At 37.6% G+C, this 19322-nt stretch overlaps 1 protein-coding gene across 1 annotated transcript; it reads left to right on the plus strand.

Moving 5' to 3' along the window:
* The first annotated feature begins 10543 nt into the window (after nt 1–10543).
* On the plus strand, nt 10544–11308 carry LOC141649687 (uncharacterized). The gene has a single exon (XM_074458369.1). It carries the CDS (start codon nt 10544–10546, stop codon nt 11306–11308), a length of 765 nt encoding a protein of 254 aa, XP_074314470.1.
* Nucleotides 11309–19322: the final 8014 nt, after the last annotated feature.

Raw genomic sequence — 19322 nt, forward strand, 5'->3', positions numbered from 1 at the left:
TTATCTCCTATTTGATATAAGATTAGGAAGGAATCTTGTGATGAAGTTTAGGCAGGATTTGTGTAGGAATATAATAAGATAGAAATATCTTTATTATATTTGGCAGTTTATTGTAGATTTTGTCGAATTTTTGTAAGGAAATGTGATTATGCAAAATATAAAATATTACCATACACATAAGCAAGATATAACACGTAAAATAAATATTATTTAACATAATTAAACTTGCAACAAAAATATACGGACACAATCGTACAATCTCATCTTCTTAGCCAGTCATTCAGGTTCCCAGACATAATTATGACGGATTTAATTATCACTAATTAAACCAATCTCAAGTCTCAATAACTCAAAGCGTTTTCTAGCTAATGCCTTAGTCAAGATATCAGCCCATTGCCTTTCGGTACTACAAAATTCAAGTGAAATGTTGCCTTTCTCTACAAGATCCCGTAGAAAATGGTGTCGAATATCTATATGTTTGGTCCTCGAGTGCTGGGCAGGGTTCTTAGAAATTACTATAGCACTCGTATTGTCACACATAATAGGCATACGACCTACATTTATACCATAATCACATAGTTGTTGCTTTAACCAAAGTAATTGAGAACATACCAGTCCTGCAGATACATACTCGGCTTCAAAGAGAGAGACATTGCAACTGAATTTTGTTTCTTTGATCCCCATGTGATAATACAAGGTCCAACAAACGTAGCAAACCCAGAAGTGCTTTTCCTATCTAAAGAGCATCCTGCATAATATGCATCTGAATACCCTACTAGATCGAAATTACACTCAAGTGGATACCATAAGTATAAATTAGATGTACCAATTAAATATCTCAAGATACGTTTAACTGCAATCATATGTGATTCTTTAGGGCACGATTGAAATCGCGCACAGACACATACGCTAAACATTATATCGGACGACTTGCGATTAAATATAAAAGTGAACCAATCATACCTCGATATGTAGTCTCATCGACACACTTACCATGTTCATCTATAGTCATCTTCTTTTCAGGTACCATAGGTGTATCGTATGATTTTGCATTTTCCATACCGAACTTTCGGATTAGTTCCTTGATATATTTCTGTTGGTGAATCTTTATACCTTCCTTTGTTTGTTGAATTTGTAAGCCTAGAAAGTACTTCAGTTCTCCCATCATGCTCATTTCAAACTCAGAAGCCATTAGATCAGAAAAATACTTGCACAATTTTTCATCAGTAGAACCGAATATAATATCGTCTACATAAATTTGCACAACAAGTAAATTAGAACCCTCGGATTTTAGGAACAAGGTTTTATCGACATATCCTCTTGTAAAATTATTTTGTAACAAAAACTTGGATAATCTGTCATACCATGCCCTTGGAGCTTGTTTCAAACCATATAAAGCTTTGTCTAATTTATAAACGTGGTTTTGAAACTTGCTATCTAAAAATCCGGGAGGTTGTTCTACATAGACTTCTTCCTCCAAATAACCATTAAGAAATGCTGTCTTAACGTCCATTTGGAATAATTTCATTCCTTTATGAGCAGCAAAGGCAATAATGAGACGAATAGCCTCAAGTCTTGCTACAGGTGCAAAGGTCTCGTCATAATCGATCCCTTCTTGTTGATTGTAGCCTTGGACAACTAGTCGAGCCTTGTTTCTTGTAATAAGTCCTGCATCATCCAATTTATTTCTGAACACCCATCTTGTACCAATAACAGTTCGATCACTAGGTCGTGGCACCAAGTGCCATACCTTATTGCGTTCGAATTGTTGAAGCTCATCTTGCATAGCAGTTATCCAATCAGGTTCCGCAAGAGCTTCTTTAATATTGGTAGGTTCAATGGTTGATAGAAATGAAAAGAACGAGCAGAAATTATTCAAGGACCTTCTAGTTTTAATGCCTTGCTCTAGATCCCCTAGGATTTTGTCCAAAGGGTGGGAGCTTTGATGTTTCCACTTTTTGAGAACTCTAGGCTCATTATCATTTGATGAACTCGCACCATCTGCAGACGTGGAATCATGATTTGTTCCCCCTGAGTTGAACTCGGGATTTTCTTCAGAAGTATCACTAACTTCATTAGAAATATCATGATTTGGATCGGAAGTTACAACATCATTAGGTAGAACTTCAAGATCTTTTTCTTTATCTAAGGAAGGGTCGATAGTATCATTAACTATGGACTCATCACTTCTCTTAGGATTGTTTGCAGAATTTTCTAGTTCATCATTGATACCTTGAATATCTTCATCTTCATTTAAGGGCTCATTTCTTGCTAGAAAGAAATCGGGCTCATCTGGATCCTCTTCTTCCTGTTCAACTTTATCAAACACATTATCTTCGTCAAAGCGAACATGAACACTTTCTTCTATGCGTAAGGTTCTTTTATTGAACACTTTGTAAGTTTTACTATGATCCGAACCATTATTGTGAACAAAGCATTTGCTCCCGAAGCAACGGAGATGTGATATGTTGGGTTTTCTCCCTCTTAAAAGTTCATAGGGAGTCTTTTTCAAAATAGGTCGGATCATAGCTCTATTATGCACATAGCATGCGGTACTAACAGCTTCTGCCCAAAAGCTTCTCGGAAGGCCACTACACAAAAGCATAGTAGGAGCCATATCCTCTAGGGTTCGATTCATACGTTCCACGATACCATTTTGTTGTGGGGTACGTGGTACGGAGAAGTTATGCCCCACACCATTTTCCCTACAATATTCTATAAATAATTGATTATCAAATTCCGTGCCGTGATCCGTCCGAATCGAAATAAGCTTATTATCATATCTATTTTGGGCAAGCTTCATTAATACCACAAATTCATCGAAAGTTTCATCTTTAGAGGAAAGAAAGATTGGCCAGACATACCTTGAGTAATCATCGACTAGAACAAATATATACTTTGATCCACCACGGCTTCTAACTCTCATAGGTCCACATAAATCCATGTGTACCATCTCAAGTGGTCGTTTAGTGCTAACTATTCTCTTAGGTTTAAAAGAGGATCTAACATGTTTGCAGCGGGCACATGAGTCACACATTGTCTCTTGCTCGAATTTAATTGAGGGTAAGCCTTCAACTAAATCCATGGACTTAAGTTTCTTTAGAATAGTTGGACTAATGTGTGCAAACCTCTTGTGCCACAAGCAAGACTCATCTGAGGTTGCTTTCATACACGCAAAGGAATTTGTATTGACAACATTTAAGTCAATCATATACACATTCCTCATACGGTGACCCTCAAGTAAAACATTACTAGTACCTTCAATTATGATACGACAAACATCGGCATGAAAAACAACTCTATTTCCTTTGTCACATAATTGAGAAATACAAAGTAAATTATGTTTAAGACCACTTACCAGATATACTTTATCGATTGAATGAGAGGTTGAAATTCAAATTTTTCCTACTCCAATAATCATACCCTTCTTGTTATCTCCAAAGGTAACCTTGCCACCAAAGAAGGGCTCTAGTGAAAGAAAAAGATTTCTGTCTCCTGTCATGTGTCTCGAGCATCCACTGTCGAGATACCATAGATTATTTTCTTTCATTTCTACCTCTTCATCCTCTGAATCTGAATCTGAATTTCCAACAAGACACTTCTCAGCATTTGAAGCATTGCTTTCATTGTCGCTTTCGGAGAATAGGTCAAGACTGACGCTACTTAGACAAACGTTGGCAGTTTCTTCTTCATCTTCGGATTCTCCATCTTCAGAGTCCAAGTCTCCCCAACAATATGCCATCATAACTTGCTTGAATTCTCTCTTTGTTTTGTCACTTTGATTTTTGTCTTTAATTTTCTTCCATGTAGGGCAATCTTTGATCATGTGATCATTATCACCACACTTGAAGCATCCACGATTAGAGAAAGACCCTTTTGACTCAAAAGTTTTCTTGGGAGTTTGCTTTGATTTGTTATTTATCTTATTTTGATTTTGAAAGAAAGACCTTTTCTTAAGACGTTTAATAAGCAACGCAGTTTCATCTTCAATATCTGAAGAATCATCAACTTTGCTAGACTCAGCTTGTAAGGCCATCTTTTTGCTTGTGCCAACTTCCTCCTCACCCTGATTTAGAGTAATCTCGTGAGCCATTAAGGTTCCGAGTAGCTCCTGATAGGATAATGAAGTTAGGTCCTTACATTCTTCTATGACAGATACTTTATGTCTCCTGAGTATTTTTCTAGCAATTTCCTCGGAGTCAAAAGTTTTTCCTAAATTCTTTAGCTCATTGATGATGCTAGAAAAGCGAGAGGACATGCTATCAACTGACTCGTTTTGCTCCATGGCAAACAACTCGTATTTTCGCATTAGTAATGCCATACGTTGCTTTTTGACAACAGTGGTTCCCTCATAGGCTAATTCTAGACCATCCCATATTTCCTTGGCAGATGAACTGGTTGAGAAACGATCGAATTCAGTGGCAATCATACCGTTTTGCAATAAGCTTATTGCTTTTGAATTCTTCTCAGCCTTTTTATAATCCGCCTCAATATAGTCTTCTTCTTTCTTTTCGACGGTAGTGCCATTACTGGTTGCAAGTAAGATCTTATTCGGACCATTCTTGATAATCAACCAACACTCCCAGTCGTTTCCCTTAATGAAGTGGGTCATCATATTTTTCCATAAACCATAGTTCTTCCCATTGAATATAGGACACTTTAGGTGTTTGGAATCCATTTGATAAAAAATAAATGCAGCGGAAAAAACGATAAATAGACTACAAAAAAAACGATCCAACTCTAGCTGTTAGGCTATCAAGAGCACGAGGCTCTGATACCAATTGAGGAGTCTATTGATCGAATACGAAAGAAGGGAGGGGGGTGAATTGAGTATTAAAAACGATGACCGCTTTTTCGAAATATATGATATAAATTAATTACTTGATTTTATTGATTAAAATAAACTAATTAAATTATTAACAATAAATGCAAAATCGAAATAACAATAATAAAGAGAGAGAGAAAGAGAGACACACGGGATTTTTGAAGTGGTTCAGTTTCACAAGTCGAAACCTACGTCCACTATTCTCGATTAATAACTTTTAGTACCTTTCTCCGGATTACAAAAATTATCAATCCACTCGTATAATCAACTATATGATTATAACTCAGATTGAGTATCGCTAAATACTCTAGGTTGCTCTTACGTTAATAAGAAAAGTACAACGACAAATACTAATCTCACGTTATGCGAGTGAGTATACTATCCTTGTGTACTTAGTATCCTATAACGATTTTTCTTCGAGTGATTGACAAATTTGATGCGCAATTTTTGTATAAGCAAATTTGGAAAATAAAAATTAAAGCTCAAAGAATTTTGCTTAAAATATTTTTCTCTCTAAAAGTGTAGATGTGTGTGTCAACAATTAATGTTGAATGAATGAGAGTATTTATAGTAGAGTGAATTAGGGTTTAGGAATGTTCTGGAATTAGGGCATAGGAATGTTCTGGAAACATAAATCCCTAAATGACTTGATGAACAAGTAAGAAGCAAAAGGAAGGAGGAGTTTGGCCTCCTAGGGATTCGGCCTCCCTAGGGTTTCGTCCTCCCTAGGGTTCGACCCACCTAGGGTTCGGCCACCTAGGGTTTGGCCGGCCTCTAGGGCTCTTTCGGTCCACTTCTTGCTTCTATAGCCCACAACAAATCGAGATAGAATTTAGTTAAAGCCCTATGTTGCATGACGATATAAATATCGTGTTACAAACCAATAGTTTATTTAACTTAAATTCTAATTAATTAATTCCAATTAAAATAAATACTCTCTTATTTTTATAAACCATTAAAAATATATTTTCCAAAAATTAACGCATCATTTTTGTATAGCAATGAAGTTATGTCTATTAGGTCATAACTTCACTAACCTTTAAATCAAACAAAGTAAAACCATTACCGGATGACGACCTATACTAACTAATCTTCAGTAGATCTTCAGTAAACGAATCGTCTCTTCACAAGTCTCTCATCTTGAGTCTCGTGGTTGTTTTCTAATCTTGATCTTGCTTGAATACATCGATCAAGTGTATTTGAAGTTGTACCTCCTTGGTCCAAACTTCAAGCTTGCGTCATTGTAATTGTTCCTTTCTAAATTAAAACTTAAGCACACAATTACACGCATATGTTTATACATTAAGTCCACATACAAATCATTACTGTCATTATCAAAACAATTAATTAGGACTAAAGGTCCAACATCGACAATTGGACAGAGTTTCGAGTGGTTTTTCGCTAATGTTAGGCCTAAGTTTCGAAATTTTTACATTTAAAAAAGGATTTTGATTTTACAAAAAAAAATCGTCATGGTTTTGTTTAGAAATGGTGATCACATATGGTATAAACATTATACGAGCATTATAACGGGATGTTGAGTGCATTTAGAAGGGTTTTGGTTTAAAGGGTGGGTTGCCATACCGAATAATCAAATCCGAGGTCTGTTGAGAGGCTCGTACCAAACAAGAGTACGGCCGATTCCTAGTCCATTTCCTCAAGTAGTGAAAGTCCTTGATACAAACAAGAGTAAGTACCATGGTATGATGACGTCAATCGCTATTCATCCTTAGGCCCAAATAAGAATTAGGACCGTTTAGACGGGACGGTTGGTCGAATGAGTTGGGTTGGGCCTAAGAAGGCCGAATGAAACGATCTAGGAAGACCGAGTTATGAAAACCGACAATTGTCTTGTACAAACTATTCCCTAACCTTGTTCAAGTTTCACCCTTTTGGCTACACGTAAGTGTATTATCCCTAGCGGAGTCGCCAAACTGTGGACATGGGCCACGGGGGCGCTTGGGAACAAGCGTTTGCATTTGTGGAGTCGCCACCAATTTATTGGGGAAAATTGGAAACCGTTCGAATACCTCGTGGCATGTCAAGACATAAAGTAGTGACATGAACACCAAGAACTCGTTACCCTTAGCATTCTATGTCTAGAATGACTCTCGTGGATGCCAATGAACACGGATGTTCACAGAGATCTGGAGTAAGGGGTGAGGTACGTATTAGGAAGCTCTTTTGATCGAACACCTAATCCCGCCCGCCTCGATAGCGGCCTCTACTAATGATTAGGGAAATTATCTATACTCGATATATTGTCAATTATATGCATGCAATGCAACATCCATTAGATTAATCCTAACATGTGAGAATTAATACTAAGTCGGTTATCACGTAATTACTGAACAATTAAGTCGAATTGAGATTTAGGTTAATTGCATATGAAAGCATACAAGCAATACAACAAAAACAAATACAATAAAGAAAATTACAATAATTACATCGGATTTATTGATTTATGTCGAAAATACATGTAAAACGGATAATTTAGAAAAGAAAGAATAAATGAATTGACGAACAGAAATTAGGGGTGATAATACGAATAATAGTAAATTAAACACGTAAGCTAAATTAGGTCAAGGCAGAAACGGGAGTTCAGGGACAGAAATACCCCGGGAGCAGGCGCAACAGAGCTGCGTCCCTTGGAAGAGGCGCAGCAGTCGCTGCGTATGTTTCTGGGTTGAGCTCTGGTTGTGAAGCCGGAACCGCATCAGGTTAATGTTTATTGGTGAATTTAATGGTCGATTAATGGTATTGACTCGGATGGAAGTGATTAACAGATTATTTACATGTGATTGAGGTCATAAAAACGATAAAACACGGATGAAACTAATTAGAACGAATTATACAAGATTAATAGGTTAATAATGGATTAAAACGAACTAAGAAAAACTAATTAGGTTAGACAAGTTGTTAATGACGAATTAATGACGGTGACGATAAACGAAAGATGAAAATATATCAAAGATGAATTCCAGAGACTCAATATGGGTAAATTGAATCCCGAAAACCCGAATTGATTTTAATGACGAGAACCCGCAAATATGAATTATAAGGGATTTAAGTCGGGATTTAATGATGAATTAAATATGAAGAATTATAAATAAATTACAGGTTAAAAGTATCGTACTAGAATTATTATGCTAACGAAACAATGAACAATTGAAAACAAAAGCAAAACAAACGGATTAACAAAAGACGACGGAAGAAGAAAGGAAGCAGGAACTGCGGCAGCCTCACGAAGAGGCGCAGCAGGCACTGCGTCCCTTCGAAGAGGCGCAGCAGTTGCTGCGTCCTTTCTCGACGGTTGTCTTCTGATAATCCGTAAAAAGGGTTTGAAATAAGGTTTTACAAATCGGTTTTAAACATACTTTCGACATAAATCTTACAATAATGATTACAAAAAATAAAGAACAATAAATAAAAGAAGGATTTACACCCTCAGACTTACATGTTTGACGAAACGAGATGAACTAAGTTAACGTTTAATGATGCTCGACTCGAATGTACGACGAAAGTGCCCTCTAGGAGGAAAACGAACAAAGTTGATTAAGTTGATTTATGTGGAGTTGGTCAAATTGGTCGGTCATGCAAAACGAGGCTGGTACTCAGAAGGATCCGAGCTTACGTGGTCGAAAGTTCAAGCACGTAGGCGCCAAAAAGTAAGAACGTGTTCTAGAATGCAAAGGGAGAAGAGAAGGGCGGACACTCGCGTGAGAAATATGTGAGACCGAAGGTCTCTATTTATACTAATCACACGGAGGAAATAGGGTTTTCGGAGAAACTTTGGAAGTGAATCTCGAAAAGATACGGAAAAAGAGAAAAGGACCGAGGAAGAGGCGCAACAGCACTGCGTCCCTTAGAAGAGCGCGCAAGCTCGCTGCGTCCTTTCTCGATGGTTTCCTCGCGGAAGAAAGATTTCGCGTTTCTATTATGGAATAGCGGATTAATCTCGTTTCCTTAATATTTTGTGTGAATATTACGGGAGATATTTTACCAAAGATTAAAAGATTGGAAAATATGGAATAGAAATATCCGAAACATTCCAGAATATTCTGACTCGGTTCTAGAAAATGAAGATGGTTTTTTGACCCGGACTCCAAATGTACTCTAATTACTGCTATTACGACCGTATCGGCACGTAGATGACAATTAAGAGGTAGACACCCGTGTTTGAGCAACCACTTGACGATAAACTTACGAACTGTCACAAATCGTTCCGTATACCAAACATGCGGCCCAATCATCACCGGGTGGTTTGCGGGAGGTGCAGAAATGAGGTATCTACACAATGGCTCGAAAAAAACGGAATAATCCCAAATCTAATAGAATAATTAGAGTAATATCACAAAATAATTCAATAAAAACACAAAAATCTAGTAATACGCCAAATAATGAAGCTAGTGGATCGAGATTTCAATCTTTGGATCATGATGACGATGTTCTTCTTGCTGATATTCAGTGTGAGGAACACGTTCATGAATCTGAGGATGTTATCCGTCCATTTACTTTAAGTAATAGGATAAGTTCGATTGTGGAGGAGGAATCTGATGACGGTAGTGACTGGACGGAGGTATCGCATAATTCCCGTGCGTCTGAATTGTCTAGGTTAAGTCCTCTTCAGTTAACTTGTGAAGATGTTGAGAACGAACTTTATATATTGGTCAACTGCGGTGTATTGTTATGTGTTGGGTGCTAACCCGCCGTTCAAAGTGGTGGAGGGTTTTGTTAAACGGGTCTGGGGATATACAGAGTATGAGAAAATTTCTTTTCACTCTAATGGTATTTTCCTTGTGCGTTTCAAAACTGAAGAAATGAAAGTGCGTATGTTGCAATCGGGTCCTGTGTTTTTTGATAACAAACCCGTGGTTGTTAAAGAATGGACTCCGTCCTCAAAATTGGTCAGGGAAGCTGTGGATATGGTGCCCATATGGATCAGATTCTATGGTTTACCTTTGAAATTTTGGGGCACTGCGTTAATGAAAATTGCTAGCTTGGTAGGAAAGCCAGTGAGAACTGACAGTAATACCCACCTTAATGCTAGAGTGATGGTTGAGGTTAAAATGGGGATGAAATTACCTGATGTAATTGAATTTGTTGATGAAATGGATGTAGTGCACAGGCAGATAGTGCATTATGAGTGGAAACCTGTTCTATGTGCTGGTTGCAAAGGGCTTGGTCATATACAGAGGGATTGTAGGAAGAAACAGGAGCCTAGACAACAGAAGGTGAGAAAAGTTTGGGTTCCTAAGGGGAGGCCTCAACAACCACCAGCTGAGCCAGTGCTTCCTGTGGATCCTGAACCAAGTTGTTCTTTGGTCCAGTCACAGCCTGTTGGATGTGGATATGCTAGGGGGATGGTCACTCATATACCTATTTCTTTTACTCCATTATCTCCTGCTAGAATTCTTACAAGATTGACTAGGCAGGGGACTCGGATTGGTGCTGGTAGGAGGACATTTATGGAAGTCCTTGAGCATTCTGTCCACTATAGGAGGGTGCTTGAGGAGGACATGACTGGGGAACAAACTATGCTGGAAAATGGGTAGCATTGGCTTCTGTAATGTTCGTGGCATGAATAGTGAGAATAAGCAAAAAGACATTAGGTGATTTTTGCATAATAATAATGTAGGTATCTTTGGTTTATTAAAAACTAGAGTTAGACTTAGTTCAATTAATAAAGTTCACTAGGGTATTGGGAATGAATAGACTATGGTTAATAATATTGGGAGTCATGATGGTGGCAGGGTTTGGATTATTTGGGATGCTACTAATTATAAAGTGGAGGTGCTCAGTTCTGAGGCTCAAGTGATCAACACTAGAGTCACTTTCTTACCTACTGGAGTTATTTGGTGGATGTCTGTAGTCTATGGCTTTAATAGGGTTTCTGAAAGATTATCTCTATGGCAGTCTCTTCAGTTGATGCATCAGGTTGTTAATGGTCCATGGGTGGTAATGGGGGATTTTAATAGTGTGCTTGCTATGGATGAAAGGATAGGCTCTGAAATTTCTTCTGCTGAGATGAGGGATTTCCAGGAGTGTGTGGATGTATGTGGTATTGGGGATATTCCAGCACATGGATCTTTTTTCACTTGGAATAATAAACATGATGTGGGTGACATGGTATTTAGTAGGATAGATAGAGCCATGGTTAATGATGAATGGCTTCTTAAATTCCCTGATACTATTATTATGTTCCATCCTGAAGGCCTCTTTGATCACTGCCCTTGCACTTTGACTATGAGACCTGATAGTGTAAGGAAAAGAGGGGGTTTCAAGTATTTTAATATGTGGGGCAAGGACTCTGATTTTCTCCCCATTGTGAAGGAAGTCTGGGATTCTCAGATTCATGGTCTTAAAATTTTTCAGTTTGTGAAGAAACTTAAGTTGCTGAAAAAGCCTTTGAAAGCTTTGAATGGGTCTGCTTATGCTCAGATTGAGACTACTGCAAAGCTAGCTCAAGTGATGCTCAGGTAAAATTGCATTTGGATCCTATGAATCTAGTCCTCCAGAAGGAAGCCAAAGATGCTGCTCTGCTGTATAGAAAAAGGGAAGAGGCAAAGAGGAGCTTTCTAGCTCAAAAAGCTAAAGTCCAGTGGGTTTCTGATGGAGATGGGAACATTAAATTTTTTCATAGTGTTATTAAGGTTAGGAGAATGCAGAATAGAATTTTGTCTATCAAAGATCTTGATGGGAGGCAGTGCACTAATGCTATAGATATTGAGGAGGCTTTTGTTCAATATTATCAGCAATTGTTGGGGACGTGCAAACCTATGGCAAGGGTACATGTTCCAACTGTTAGGAAAGGCAAAGTGGTTACTGATGAACATAGACAATTTCTTACTGCTGGGGTAACTGAAATTGAGATTAAGGAAGCTTTGGCAGCCATTCCTCCTAACAAGGCTCTTGGCCCTGATGGTTTCACCTTCCAGTTCTTTAAAGATGCATTTGATGTGGTAGGAGCTGATCTCATTGGTGCAGTTCAGGAATTTTTTAATTCTGGCAGGATGCTCAAACAGGTGAATGCCACTACTCTTACCTTGATCCCCAAGAAGTCTAGGCCTGAGAGTGTGGCTAACTTTAGACCCATTGCGTGCTGCAATGTGGTCTATAAAGTCATTTCTAAGGTTATTTGCAACAGACTTGCTAGAGTCTTGCCTAGTATTGTCAGTGAGAACCAAAGTGCTTTCATAAAGGGAAGAGACATTGTGGATATAACATCCTCATTTGCCAAGATTTGATGAGATTGTATAAGAGGAAGACATGTTCACCAAGATGTATCATGAAAATAGACTTGAAAAAAGCATATGATTCCATTGAGTTGGATTATATCAAGCAAATGCTGAAGGCTCTGGGGTTCCCTAGAAGGTTCATTCTTTGGCTTATGGAATGTATTACTACACCCTGGTTTACTTTATCACTTAATGGGAATAGCTTTGGGTATTTTCAGGGTAAAAGAGGGATCCGACAGGGGGGATCCCATGTCCCCTCTGCTGTTCACTCTTTGTATGGAGTATCTCAGTAGGATACTTGCTGAGGTTACCTCTACTATGGAGTTTATTTTTCATCCTCTATGTAGGTCACCTAGGTTGACTCATCTGTGCTTTGCAGATGATCTCCTAATGTTCTGTAGAGGGGATAGAAGATCAATCATTGTTATTCTGAGAGCCTTTATCTACTTTTTCTATGGCTTCTGGATTGGTGATGAATTGTGAGAAATCTGATATTTACTTCAATGGGATAAGAGAAGAGGAGGTCCATTATATTCTCAACATTTATGGGTTTAGAGAGGGTCAACTTCCTTTTAGATACCTAGGGATAATAATCTCTCATAAAACAATGGCCATAGGAGATTGTTCTAGATTGGTGGAGAAAGTGGTGATGAGATATAGAGGGTGGGGGGCCAAGAAGCTTAGCTATGCTGGTAGATTGGTCCCCGTTCAAGCTGTTTTGACTCAGTTGCATAACTTCTGGGCACGCATCTTTCTTATCCATGTGACTGTTTTGGACAGAATTGAGAGGATCTGCATGAATTACTTGTGGGGTGGCTCTGATCAGTTCCATAAAATGCCTAATGTTGCTTGGGAGAAGGTTTGCAGAGACAAGAAATATGGGGTCTTGGAATTGTGCATTGTAGGAATTGGAATTTGGCTATGTTGGGTAAATTTGTTTGGTGGTTTGTGTCCAAGGCTGACCATATGTGGATCAAATGGGTCAACCATATCTACACCAAGGGGCAGGACTGGCTCACTTATACCCCTCCTATGCATACAAGCTGGTCCTGGCGTATGATTTGCAAAACCAAAGAAAAATTGAAAGAAGGCTTCTGTACTGGGATCTGGAATGAGCAGCATGGTTACTCTGTTGCAACTGGGTACCATTGATTGCAAGGAAGTCAGGTCAAGGTGTCTTGGTTTCCTCTGATTTGGAACAAAGATAATCTACCTAAACATGCCTTTATTGGTTGGATTGCTATTCAGCAGAAACTTATGACCAAGGATAGGCTACTTAAGTATGGGATTATCACCGATGGGTGATGTGAGCTATGCCTGACTCACATTGAGACTCATCAGCATATTCTATATGATTGTGTGTTCAGTGCAATGTGTTGGAGCCAATTGAAGAGCTGGCTAGGGATCAATATGCCTAATAGTGGTATTCTGGAATGGAGCATACATTGGAGATGCAGATCACTGATGAAGAAACAGATAGTCTTTGCTGCTATCCTTGCTTTGGTTTATCATATTTGGCATGCTCGGAATTTGTGTAGAATAGAACTCAGGGTTCCCCTACCTGCTGTGATTATTGCTAAGGTGAAGATTGATGTTCAAATGCGAGGGCAGTGTATTACTTGGGGGACTAAATATCAACAGATGTCTTGGACACCGTGGACTAGTATTTGTTAATGGCTAAGTTAGATGGTGTCTTAATAGATTGATGTAATGGTGACTATGTAATCCGAAATTTTAAATTATTCTAATATAATTCACATTTCACCAAAAAAAAGAACATGGGCCATACTGTTATATCTCACAACAGTGTACTCAACACGTCTTCTCTGCTAGGCTTATATCTTACTAATTGTGATCTTCATATTCCCTTATTTCTTAGCCTTTTCTCTAATTCCACTTGGCTTTCAAATATTCAACACCTTGATCTTTCAGCGAACTCATTGAATGGAACACTGCAGGGAGGTGCGATCATGGGAAATCTTTTGGCCAACATGACCTCCCTAAGATACCTTGACCTTTCAAACAATAAATTATATGGCTCAATCCCACTCTCGATAAGAAACATGAGAAATCTTGAATATCTCGACCTCAGTTCCAATACTTTTACTCGTGTGCAGGGAGGTGCGATCATGGGTATATTAGGGAACTTATGCAAGTTCATAAATTTTGATTTGTCATACAATTCTATTGGAGCAAGCATAGAAGGTAGCCATAAAAATAACTCCAAATGCGTCAGTTATGATTTGGAGATTTTGAGGTTGCATGGAAACATGATCGGAGGCATGTTACCTTCCTGGCTGGGGGACTTCAAATATTTGTGCGAACTAGATTTAAATAATAATAGTATTAATGGTCCTATTCCAATATCTATAAAAAGCTTGTCATACTTGGAAGATTTGGACCTCTCCCTTAATACTCTTACTGGCCCTCTCCCTCAAGGTTTGGGAGAATGCAAGTCCCTTGTTCACATTGACCTCTCATCGAACTTTCTACAAGGTGCACTGTTAGAATCCCACTTAGATAACCTGTCAAGATTAGAGTATCTAGACCTAAGCTACAACGTTGTGGAGTGGAACATTAGTTCTAATTGGTCACCGCCATTTCAACTCTCTTGGCTCAATATGGCATCCTGTAAAATCTAATCTCAGTTCCCACGGTGGATTGGTGAGCAGACCAAGCTCAATACATTAGATTTTCAAGTAGGAAGTATCAAATGTAGAAGTTCCGACAAAAGAGAAGGTCGATGTTGTTCACCAGGAGGCAAATAAAGAAGATGTTCCGCCGACAGCAAAGAAGGATTGTACTGGGATACTGATTCTTAACACAGAATTGCCAATTCTTCGGCAATCTCCTAGGAAAAGGTAAAAACCAAAACCTAACATTTACAGTTTTTTATGCAAAAAGGTAGAAAGGAATTAGGACTGACTATAATTATTGTTATACAAAAATAAAAAGTGTCCAAAAATAATAACTGACTATTATTATGTATTTGTTTTACAAAGGAGCTGATTCCGGAAGAGATGGTGAAGATGGTAGAAAGGAGCCCACAATAACATACAAACGAGGTAGAGTAAAGACCGTTGCAAATCCTAAGAACCGAGGTAGAAGTAGAGGAAGGAATTAGGACTACTAGATTCGTTAGCACAAAGTTGTAACTGGAACAAATTGTAAACATTCCGGATGTAATGTTTGTAGGACAAGGAATATAATGGTAAACTTTTTATAATAGTAAACAAGTAGTGATGGCTCTTTTGGGTCTGATATAACTCTTGGTAAAGTGTGATATTCTTTCAAGTGTCGTGTGATATTGTGCTATAATTGTTATGATATTGCTTCCCAATAAAAAAGAAAACAGATATGCAGTAAAACAATATCACACAGTTTGCTAAACAATATCATACTTAGAGGTGGCAAACAGGTCAATCGGACCAGTTTCGGTTCGGGTTCTTTCGAATCGGTTTATTTTGGTTTATCTTTTTTTCCGATTTCAGTTCGGTTCAACTCAGGTTGGATTCAGTTTTCACTTTTAATCGGTTGTAGATATTTCGGATCGGTTCAGGTTCGAGTTGGGTCAATATCGATGCAAAATAAAGTTCGAGTCGGGTTAATATCAGTGCATATGAGATTTGAGTCAGGTCATAAGCGTATCGGATGTCAATGGATTAGGTCTTTATTCAAAACATTGGATATAATACGAATAATTTTTTTTTTAAAAGTAAAAATAATGTTTGTTTGCATAACTACGATATAATATTAATTCATTGACGTCAAATGGGTGGCACTCATGTAAAAAAAGACACCCTAGATGTGACGCCTAGGTACATTCGGGCCATTTCGGGTTTCAATGTTGGGTTTCTGTCATCAATATACCGGTTGAAATCGGTTCAGATATATATGGGTTCGGATTAAAACAATTCAGGTTGAAACAGTTCAGGTTCATTCGATTTTGGGTCTATTTCGGATATTACAAATTCGGTTCGATTTCGAATCAATTCAGGTCGATTCAGGTTTCGGGGTGAAGTTCAGTTATACCTTTTGGGTGTACGGTCAGGTGTCGATTCAGGTATTTCCGATCGGTTTTTCGGGTTCGGTATACTTTTTCCACGTCTAATCATACTTCTATGTGGTATTATGAGCTGCGATATTTTATTTTGATGTTTGTGATATTGTTTTACAGTTTGTGATATTTGTAAACATTGTGAAACAGTATTACACAGTTGCTAAACAATATCACATAGTTTGCTAAACAATATCATACTTCTATGTGGTATTGATTCTCAAAAAACAGTGGATATGGATTTTTACATCTTACTTTGATATTGTTTTTAGAATGTTGTGATATTGTTGTGTACACATGTTGATATTGTTTGACAAAACTGCAGAAGCATAATAAATGTAACAAACAATAATGATGTTTTAAAAAAATGTGAGCTTGTTTATTATGAATTGCGATATTTCATTTTGATGTTTATGATATTGTTTCATAGTTTGTGATATTTTTATACACTGAGTGTGATGTATTTTGATAACACACAAAAAACGAGAGGCATGTAAAGTACTTCTGAAGTAGTGATACTGTTTAGTGTAAGATGTGAAATTATTAAATATAACGTGTGATATTGTTTCTCACTATCACAAAAAAATACAAAAATAAGACAACTAAAACGAATAAAATGATCCAATATTATACCCGAGTATATTCTATATAAATAACGTATAATCTATACTCTAATAATGAAGTTTGTGGTGTATATCATATACTAGTAATAAAGTATGTAACACCCTGTATTTTATAATAATATTTTATTATTAAAGTATTTTATTAAAATGATTATTTCGGAATTTAATAATTTATTTTGAATATAAATATATTTATCGCTTCCGTTCTATAATTTATTATTCCTCGTTTTGGCCTACTTTTGGAAGGGTTAAAATTTCCGGGCACAATTTGACTATTCTAAATTAATAATTACTTTTCTTATATAAGCTCTCCTTTCGTTTTTATATCGTGCAATCCAATTTACAATCAGGTAATCTATTGTATGAACTAATGGACCCAAAACCCATTAGTTAAGCCCCTTATAAATATAAAACTCTAAGCTAGCAACTAGGTTGCTCTATTCTTTTCTCACGCGTGAAAGTGCCGCGCCTCCTTCCTCATTTTTCTCTCTTTTGTTCTCTTTTCTCCCTTTGACTCCATTGTTGAATATCTTTCCTTCTTCCCAATTCAAAAGAAAATTATATTTTCACAATCCTTGCTCTTATCCTTACAACGTATTTATCTCCAAATATTTTATTCGAAATTATTTGTATGGACCTTTGGACCTACCTTTAAGGTCTCTTATTTTAATGGATAAAGAAGAAGATGTCATTCCTTTGGCGTTTTTGAAAGAAGATTTGCGTGGTACGATTTCTATCACAAGGGTATGGATTTCCGCATTCTTTAGTATCGATTAATGGGGATGTTGACACGTGTTGGAGACAAGTCTTGATGAACGTGTCATTCATGAGGCTTTCTTTATTGCGGTCTTTAATTGCTAAAAAGGTAACTAGGTGTTTTCCTTTAATTGTGTTTATGCCAATTGATGTAATTAATGTGATTTAATGATTGATTTGTATGATTAGTACATGTTTTGATTGTTTATTATCATGTTAATTATGTTTCGCATATTTGCATATGATTTAATGTTTTATTTATGTCTCGTATATTGTTTACATGTTTATTATGGGTGTCATGAGCGCAATTAGGGTTTGCGAATCAGACCCTAGTGGCGGCATGATAGGCGGCCAAGAGTTCTCTCCAAAGTTATAGCTAAAGCTAGTATAACCTTGATGATGATTCAAGTGTTATAGCTAAAGTTAATACAACTTTGGGTAGTTATTCTAGTTATGGCTGAAATAGGTGCAACCTTGGAAATATGAATCCCGGTTATAGCTGATTCTACTATAACATTGGATACGAGTTAAGGTTATAGCTGAAACTAACATACCCTGAGATTTATGGCTCAAGGTTATAGTTGGAACTAGTATTACTTTGAGTTACGTGCCTAGGTTATGGTTGAGGTAAGTATAACTTCAAGTTATATATGTTGAAGTTATAGTCGAGGTTACTATAACCTCGCATCCAGAGTTTATGTTATGGTTAGGGTTACTATAACATTGAATGGTTAATGTTAAAGTTATAGCTGGAGTACTATAACATTGAACGGTTGGTACTTGCTCACATGTTGTGTTGTGTTCAGTTATTATATGACATTGTGTTTGCATATATCTTGGTTACTCTTGTTCATATGATAAGTAGGATGATCAGTTATACTATCTTATGAGTTGAGTCGTGATGTTGTTCACGCATGTTAGTACAGTCAGTTATACTGTGCATTTGTTTTGTTGGCTGGTTTGAATAGATGACGGTAGTATCAGTTGTATACTATCGGAATGAACTAACGCTACCCTTCGGGGATTGGTGTATGGTCTATGGTCGGGGGGAGCGAGAGGCAGTGCGTTAAACGCTCTGTTCCCTGAGTGTCGTTTGGTTTACCGAGAGTCTGGCCAGGTCTTAGACATATAGGCAGTGGTTATACGCTATACATAGTACCTTCGAGGCAGTGTGTTATACGCTCCACACCGATGGAGGCAGTGCGTTATACGCTCCATCAGCTAGAGGCAGTGCGTTATACGCTCTAGCAGTTAGAGGCAGTGCGTTATACGCTCTAACGGCGTTCGCTCTATTCGGCTATGCTTTGATGATAACTTTGTGCCTTCTGTTGCCGTGGATCATGTGTCACCATGTTTGCTATGCTTTTATGCTAGCTTTGTGCCTTTCGTTTATGTGGGTCGTTTGTCGCTTCTAGTCTTGTAAGTGTTCATGGTTTAGTGATTGCATCTGGTCTAGGTTTGCATGTTTGCACCCGTCTAAGATTGATGAAGTTATGGTAAGTTTGTGATGGGTTTCGTGAGTATAGATGATCTCACATGTTTACTGGTTTTACATTTCAATTGTTAATGATTGTTGGTTATATTCAATTGTAGTAAACATGACTGGGAGAGCATCTAGTTACTCCCGACTGATTGTCGACCCCCATTCTCAGGTTGTTCAGGTTGAACGCTTGTTGCTGACTGGTTGATGTTTGCTTGGGGAATGTGCGAAGCGAGCTTAATAATGAAATAGGAGTTTGCTTTTTAAGTTTTAAGAACCCTTTGAATAATGTATTAGTTTGTCTTTGTTTTAGTAGCGAACCGGATTGGTCAGGTATTTCCGC

The sequence above is a fragment of the Silene latifolia genome, chromosome 3 (genome assembly GCF_048544455.1).
Source record: "Silene latifolia isolate original U9 population chromosome 3, ASM4854445v1, whole genome shotgun sequence".
Classification (NCBI taxonomy): domain Eukaryota; kingdom Viridiplantae; phylum Streptophyta; class Magnoliopsida; order Caryophyllales; family Caryophyllaceae; genus Silene; species Silene latifolia.

Bases quoted from the DNA above. Each gene is read 5' to 3' on its own strand.
- LOC141649687 (XM_074458369.1), top strand. From the start codon at position 10,544: ATGGTTAATAATATTGGGAGTCATGATGGTGGCAGGGTTTGGATTATT.